Consider the following 8,566-nt stretch of genomic DNA (forward strand, 5'->3'; position numbering starts at 1 on the left):
TTAAAGGATGAAAGTATTAATCCCTAAGCTACAGTTTCTGTTCATTGATAAAGAATGACTACTTTCCTACTTGACAACATGTGACCAGTGCCAGGCACAACTCGCAGAGCACCACAGAATCAGCAGGACCTAGGACCTGGAGCCAGGAAGCATGGGTTGGGTTTTGCTCTGGGGTTACTGGACACAGATTAACTAATTCAACCTGGCCCTAGGGCATGGGGTGTGTGTGTGGTGACTGTGTCCTAAGGTCCCTTCCAGCTCTCCTATCCAATGCTTATTTTTGTAGTTGGCAATAGCCTGGCACTTTTTTTTTTTTTTCCAGTGATAGCTCCAGAAAACAGAGGCCTGTAGGCCACCTCCAAGCAGTCTTCGTCACCAAATTGGAACTGGAACCCCAAAGAACCCAGGGACAGCAGCATCCCAGCTTGGGACAGCAGCATCCCAGCTTGCATCCTGAACACGTGGGACCGGCAGCAGGCAAAGGTAAGAGACACAGAAAAGATCCCCTCTAGGGTTAGCAGCCACCTTCACAAACATCATTGTTTCTTTGGGGTGTCTGAGCTGTGGCTGTACATACCATATGTCAGCAAGAAGAGTTCAGATCACGGAAGAGCACAAGCAAAATGCAGACCGCACAGAGAAAGGGATCTTTGGTATCTTTGGTGTCATCAACACGATTAAAATTACAAATGGAAAAAGTCAGTGAGGTAGCCTTCTTTGGTTCTCACTACAAATAGAAAGTTTTTCCGTTTTTTTTTTTTTCCTTTTTTTTTTCTGCTTTTTTTCCCTTTTTTGTTTTGTTGCTTTACACGCACACTGGGTTCTTTCTTGGAAGCAGCTAGTGTAAGGGTTCTCTCTTTTTGGTTTATTGTTTTTTTTTTTTTTTAATTTATTTTTTCCAGTTTCCATATAGAAGCCCCAAAATCCGGGCCGGTGATGTTGGATCTCAGCTCGAGTGTTCTGAAGAAGGTTCCGGCTGAGCAGTCACTGCTTGTCCACAAATCTGCTCTGTTGTTCTGACAGCAAACTGCAGTGCTCCCTGTTGTTTTAAATAACAAACACAAACTGTACAGCGCACCTGTCGCAGATGCCGAATAAGTTAAATAAATAAGTTACAATAGAAAGGCTCTGAGGGCCCCAGGAATTAAGAGGTGAAGTTCGCCTGGTACCTGGTGGCACTGTGAACTTAAATTAAATAATTAAAAAAACCATCAAACCATTCTAGAAATTAACCAGAGAGGGGAAATGTCCCCCTCCCCCCCCCCGACTGTTTTTCAGTTTCACTGTAACCTAGGCTTCTTCCCTGTCTGTAACAGAAGTTCACTGTTTTAAGAAGCAGGGTCCAGTGGAGGAGAGCGGCGGCTAGGGTTCTGCATCTCAGATGAGCCTTGCTTGCTCTGCATTTTCATAAATAAGAATAAGGAGTCAAATCAAACTAAGGAAAGAGACTTAAATAATTACCCAAAATGCTACGTGCTAAGCATACAGGAAACTAATTTAAATAACTTAATTATATTAACTAACAGCTTCTCGGGTCACAGTTGAAAGAGACACGTTCAAATATATCTGAGGGGTGGGGATGGGTTGTCTTCATGTTTTGGTTTTCCTTTTGATGGACAAAACGGGTCATTTCTTTCTATATTCTAAGTTAACACAAAGCAGCAAAGTATAACATTTAAAGCTTTATCACATTAAAGACCACTTCGATATGACAGACATGAGGGATAAAAACCACCCCTCCCCCACTAGCTAATGTAACCTCCACAAGACCACCCCACCCTTGTTTCCACCCTGGAAACCAGAGCCCACTTTTTTCCCACTGATGTGCACTTTTCCTCTGCATCCCCCCAGCCCCACCCGCCCCCTTTTTTTGTTCTTTTTCAGGTCTTTGGATTTAGCTTTAGTTATGAGAGATTCAGAATAAAGCTATTTGACCAAAGTCATCAAACATCTAACACAGACAATTAAATAATATCCAATGTTCCATCAATAAGTTGTTGGTCTTGGCTGGACCCAAATGAAAGTAATTTCAAGTATAAAGATGAATGACGATGTGGGATACTTTTGCTTATATTTCTGCACTTTGGTTTTCAGCTTTACAAGAAAATAATAAAGACAAGGTACAATGTCAAAGTATCACATACATGTTGCAGGATGATTTGAAATTTATTTATTGTAACAGATTACAATATATATGTATGTATGTATTAAACATGTCTGTACACACTTGCATGTACACAGTCTAGACACCTCTAGGCAATATATGTGGATATAAAGTCAACTATGAGGATCTATGTTGAAATATGTATCTAGACCTGTATACATCCAAGCCCACAGACTGTATAAGCATCAAGCAAACTTATCTACCAAGGTCTGTGCCATATAAAATGCCTGTTGCTAAAAACTGAGCTAAATGGAAGATTCCCATGGAATGACCAAACCTATGGTGATTTTTTTCCTTATTTACATTTTTCTCTACTCAAAACTATGAACTGGTTAATGTCAATCAACCTAACTCAAAGCGCACAGAGGTAAAGTCGAGGCTCCACCTTCCCTGCAACTGGTAGCCACTTGGGTAACTGAGGTTGATGAGCCCTTAAGGTGGACTCAGAGCATAACACATAGCCTTGATGAAAAGTTCTGCCTCTATGTATATGAGATCCTAAGTTATTTTAAGAATTATTTTTTTGTTTCACAAGTACTTGGGACTTTCTAAAACGAACCAAACCAATCAACCTCCCACCCTTACCCCCTACCTTGCAAAGAAACAAGTGTAGATAGAAAATAGGCATTTGGGCATCTATAGTTCAAGCAGCCACCAGAAATACTGCTCTTCTTAAGTGGGGATTCATGTTGGCTGATTTTACAGCTGCACTCTCCGGTTAGCTGACTACCCAGCACTGTCCAGCTATCAAACCTTGCAGGTAATCATCAGAAAGGCTCTAGCCCTTCTTCTGCTTCCCACTCACTTGGTTAGACTAGCAAGTCTGAATCAGCATCAACAGGACAGTAAAGTCAGCTGTGACTGTGCCGGAAGCTAGAAGAGATATTGACAAAGCAATGTCTGGGCCATGTGGTCAACATTAACCACAACTTTGATCTACTTTCTCCATTTTTCAATAGACGATTATTCTTTAACAACCTTGGAATTTGTAGGTTTTGAAAAATTCCAACTAGACAAGCTCCTGAGGACCCATTTCCTCCAAAAGTGTATTTCCGTGATATTTTCCATGATAGTATCTAGCTAACAGACACATCCCTAGACATTTTTTTATAATGGGGATACTTCCCCTCTGTACCTACCAAATAGTGACTATTTGTTTAAAAAGCTATTCAATTTTAATTTACTGGCACTAAGTCATGGATGCCCAACATAGACATTGTTTGATTATTTAAAATTAAATTATTAATATTTGGCTTTGAAACTAACTGCTTACCTTAGAAAAGTGTGTGTGTGTGTGTGTGTGTGTGTGTGTGTGTGTGTCTAGTAGGCTTAACTTCCTAGTGTTTGGTTTGCTTTAGCTTGAAGTGACAATGAGATTGGCTTTCCAAAGCCAAAGCTGCCAAGAGCCTTTAGAAAAACCAGAGCTGTGCACAGTCTTCCTTCTGGGCTCAGACTAGTCTGTGGCACAAACTAAATGCTCTATAACATTGCGGGGAATTTTTTAAAATAACGGAATCGAATTTTTATTATTAATGTTATTGTCCTTTAAAAAAATATATTGACTCTCCTTTAAAAGAATTCTTGTAATGAAGGAATTGAATCTCCATCACTAAAATCACACTGAAAACAAAAGAAAACACAAGTTTAGTTACGCAAAGGCTTAAAGAAAGACTTGTTTCACCCACAAGCATCGAGCATTTGGGTTTCTGTCACCCCAAGAATGTGAAATTGGGTTGTGAACTATTATTGCATAGTGTCCAGCTGTTGCTGATGGCTGAGGCAGTCTGGAACTTTCCTTGAATTGAGGATTTTGACTCTATACTTTATCCAATCGTTATTTTATCTGAAACTATTAATTTAAAATAAAAATGTAAAAGCTTTGGGAAAAAAACACTGGGTCAAATTCTATAACCTTTGAGCATAGCACTTTTTTTTTCTTCCAGCTAGCCAGCTAGCAAAATTATACTTTGTAGGGCTTAAAATTTTGACACATATGTATACAGACACATATACATATACATACGTGTGTGTGTGTACAAATAACTTTTTAAAGCAAACATTCTCTTTGATATTATCTGAGATAGGTGAGACATTTTTCTTGCTTTTTTTTTCCTTCATGTCACCATCTTCCAAGGATGTAGAGACCCAAATGCCGTTACTTCGTGTGCCAGTCACCAGCCAAAACAAGGTGCTTGGTTCCTCAGCCTACATTCCATCAGAACCACCGTTCCCAGTGGCCACACATCACAGGGGCCCATTTAGTGTTTGCCCAAGCTAAAATTCACCTGAGCAAGCTGAGATGGGAGCAACCTTTGGAAGAGATATGCATTTCTCTTGGCCATTTGACCAAGGGCCCATGGAATACAAGCAAGAGATAAAGGGAGACAAGGGAAGGGTGAGAGAAACATTCTCCGGGCAGGACAGACTATAGAAATCACACGGAGTTCTAGAAATGATGCTCATACACAGGACAGGCCACACTGGGCACGGAAGGAGGTGGCAGAGCAGATAATGTGGCTCCCCAGGGATGGGAATCTGGGACTCTCCTCACAATCTGCCATATGTCTTTTCTCCAGGGTTGAGCTATGTCCCCACCCCACCCCCCAGTGACCCTGTTCCACCCCAGTGGGAGCTATGGTTGCAGTCAAACTTCTCAATATAAATAGGTAATTACTACCCTGAGGACACCTGGTCAACCTATTGCAATAGGCGCTGGACTTCCCCATGAGAAGTCCCTGGTGGCTCCGCTCACTATGAAGAATCTAGACTACCCTGATGGATGGGGCACCTACTGGAAGGTGGATTTCTGGGAGTTCTACTCCACAGTGGATGGGAATAGACTACTAAGCATTCCCCGAACTGCCAGCCACAGTAGCTCTGAGCTAACCTGGTGGAGAAACCTTGCTTTAACATGGTTGAGGCATAGAATAGAGATGACTAGATGCAAATAAAACTCATTTATATCATGAATCCATTCATCAGCAGGTTACATGTAGTGATACTTAAATGTGACTTTCAACTTTTTCCCATAAATTGACATAGAAATACGGATACTGCCAGACAACCATAGTGGCAAATTAACTCTGGAATGGTATGAGACATGAGAACAGTTGTGAACCCAATACTCAGAAAATGGAACATATGACAAAAACATGGCATGTTGACAGGAAAACTTTGGGTTGTCACCAATGCAGGTTGGTCTATATATGTACTCATACATTTAATATATATATATTTATATCTTTCTTTAGAAATGCAACTTTACAGCTGATTTTTTTTAAAAAGCTAATAGAAAAGTAGAAACTGGCAATTCTTTTTACATGTTTCCCCACCCCCAAATGAAGCCCTGTTAATATGTGGCAATCACATGAAGATGAGGTTGTAAATTTCTCTATAAATTCTTTGGTTCTGTGGCTCTGGCGAGGACGTATCACCAAGACTCCTACCCCTGACCCTTGCTCCCCTCCCTTCCCCTAAAGATGAGACATTGAACATAGAAGCAACCAAGTCTAAGGGTTAAGCAACAAACATTCAAGCGACAATAGTATATCCCAGACTCTGTTGAAGAGAGAGGGGAACAGCATTCAGTATCCCAACATCTCAAATTTGGGGGTCCATGGAACCTTTTTGGGGGGGATTCCATGCTGAGTAAAAAGCCGTAAGACAAAACTAAAGGGAAGCAATGAAATCAAACGAATGACCCTTTCCTTTCGTTGCTTAAAGAAACAAAATCAATTACCTTTGTACAGATCAATGACGCTATTAGTATTTTTAGCCAGGCAAAAGAAGGTAACGAACTGAGACAAAAGGTGTGAGAATCCTCGTCTTTGGTATTGTAGCTGTTGAGGTTTCTGTTGCTCTGTTCCATGTTCTTTTGAAAAAACTGCATAGGCACAAATTAAAGACAATCTTCAGCTTTAAGATTACCAAGTGAGTTGTCAAATGAAGCAGCGGCCACTGAGGCTCTTCTGTGTTCTGATTCTTGTCTCAACCCTTTCAAATCTGCTTCCAAAAAAAAAAAAAAATGTCCCAAGAGGTCTGTTTGAACACAGTGTGTCTTCGGTGTTTTTATTTTAGCGTGCTTTTCCTGTTGGTGGTGGTTTCCGGTGATTAATGGGATCATTTACTCAGTTTAATGGGACAGTTCTGTTTGTTGCAGAAGTAGGTGCAGAAAAAGATTCTTTGGTTTCAATTAAGTAATTCATACAAAAGTCAGTCTTAAGTGTCTGTAAAGACTCATTGCAGCGTTTGGCTTGCTTGGAACACCTCACGGTGCCCACCTGGGGCCATTCACTGGTAAATACGCACATAGTGACCTTTGTAATCTCCCAGAGTTCTGTGGGCCCTCTTCCAATCGCTATGAGAAAGTGACAACCAGAGCTGGCATGGTGAAGCCACCGCCTGGATGCCTGGCGAATGTCATTGGCATAGCTGGTTTGCTCAGCCAGAGGGTGAGCCCAAGACAAGAGCCGAATGCCATTCGGAGTTACAGAGGTGTTCTGATCTCTAAAAGTAATCACAGTATTTGTAGGCTAGAAAATGGCAGGTAATAAATGTCTTTGGTTTGCAGTATTCTGCTTCTTTGGTGTGCTGTGTTCTTTCCAGATTCAGTCAGCTGTTTTACAAGGATGAATCAACAATGGAAGAGAGTTAGGAAGAGACGACAGGATGTGGCTTATTGAACTGTTTCTTTCTAGAAAACAACAGAAGCATCCCAATTCATGGGATGGGACGGAGAACAACATAAATCAGCAAGAATGAGAATGGACCGCATGGTAGTCGTAATGCACAGAGGAGGAACTGGGTGACTAGTAAATCAAGGACATGGTAATGATCTAAAAACAAAATCTACATCTTTTTAAACGATGCATTTGCTCCTGTACTGTAACAGTTAACTTGGCCTCCTGAGTGTGCATCTGCCTTATGGACAAATAGAATTTGTAACAAACTGCAAAGTGTGCTTGAAGCCATATTTCCAATGGTTTCCTAATGACTTCACAACAGCAAGGCAGATCTAAACCGCCTTGTCAGACTGGATGCATTGAAACCAGAACCTTCCTTATTTCTGTTATATCTTCGTTGTGCTTGATACTTTGAGCTCAAGTGAACTGACTTTTATTTTTTTTCTCCCGACGGATCCAAAAGACCACATGAGATTTCCAGGAGGTAAGGAAAAGGAACATTGTAAATTAATCAACCTAAAACTTTCTAAACTATCCAGTGAAAAAATGCCTGAGTTGGAAAAAAACAGGTCCTTGGATTTTTATTGATTTTCATATTTAAAACTTGTGCTCAGTAATCACCATTCTGATTTTTTTTTGTAATGTTATGGCTGAGAATTTTAGTATATTGTGATATAAAGACGCTAAGCACTTGGGAAGCAAATGAGGTCTTTCTTGTTGTTGAATTCTTTTCATCACGTAGAGTCTTGGAATCCTACGCTGTGTCTTTACTCAGGCCAAATTCCCACTATTACCCGTGGGCAACGGATGCAAGAGATTGACGGGGCCTGAATGGGACTGTTGACGCTTACAGCCATGCTGAGCTCGGCTGACACCCTGCTGTAGTGAACTCGCTCCAAGAAGGCCCCATTTGGATCTCTGGGATGCCTAGCATGCTCAGAGGACACTGTCTGGTTCAGAGAGATTCGTTTTCAGCGCGCACTTGGACTCTGTAGCCATTTAAAACAAAAGCGAACACAATGAACACCTGGCCTATGATTACAGCTAGAAGAGACGTTTCAAGAGAATTGTGCTTTCAAGTCACCAGTGAAGGGCCCCAGCTAAGAATCTGATGTCTGTGATTTTTTTTTTTTTGGTATTTTGGGTTTTTTTTTTTTTTTTGGTATCTGTTGTCCTCATTTGGAGGTGACTTGTGCCCAGGTGAGAGTCCTTGGATCATGCTTTGGTACAAGTGCTGGAGGTGGAGGAGGAGCCCCCCGTGCTTAGGTCATCTTGCCATTTCTCCAGGCTGCGGCGCCGGGCGTTCATGAAGAAGTTACTGACCGTGGTCAGCTCCAGCCCCAGTTGCTGGGAGATGGTGATCTGCATTTCCTTCGAAGGACGCTTGTTCTCCTTGAAAATGGCGAAGAGTGTTCGGCGTTGGAGGTCCGTGAACACCAGGCGGGATTTCTTCTGGGAGTTGTTCCTGTCTTTGTTGGGTTCTTGCTCCTTGCGTTTGCACGCTTGAGGGAGAGAAAAGAAAAGGGAACCGGGTCAGTGTAGTGTGAGAACCCAGCTGGAAGGTGATCCATTGAAAACATTGACAACATCGTATAGGGGCTGGAAATTGTTAGGTTTTATTGTGTGGATTGCTCAGCTGTCAATAGCAAACCTACCTAGTTCATCTTGGTGACGAGAGGCCTCAGTTAGCAATCACCCCCTCCCCCTCCCTCCTTCTCTC

The 8,566-nt window shown here is 41.7% G+C and overlaps 1 protein-coding gene across 3 annotated transcripts in view; it reads right to left on the reverse strand.

The window, feature by feature from the left end:
- Positions 1-857: 857 nt before the first annotated feature.
- Onecut2 (one cut homeobox 2) overlaps positions 858-8,566 on the reverse strand; it is a 51,454-nt gene continuing 43,745 nt past the window's right edge. For 2 of the 3 annotated variants that reach the window (XM_050157971.1, XM_050157970.1), the window contains one exon: positions 858-8,348. In XM_050157971.1, coding sequence (XP_050013928.1) covers positions 8,062-8,348 — 287 coding nt within the window. In that variant the 3' untranslated portion in view covers positions 858-8,061. The remainder of the gene's footprint in view (positions 8,349-8,566) is intronic. The other variant, XR_007594601.1, reaches the window with a different exon arrangement.

This window comes from Alexandromys fortis, unplaced genomic scaffold (assembly GCF_014885135.2).
Source record: "Alexandromys fortis isolate MF-2015 unplaced genomic scaffold, M_Fortis_MF-2015_v1.1 scaffold_94, whole genome shotgun sequence".
Lineage (NCBI taxonomy): Eukaryota > Metazoa > Chordata > Mammalia > Rodentia > Cricetidae > Alexandromys > Alexandromys fortis.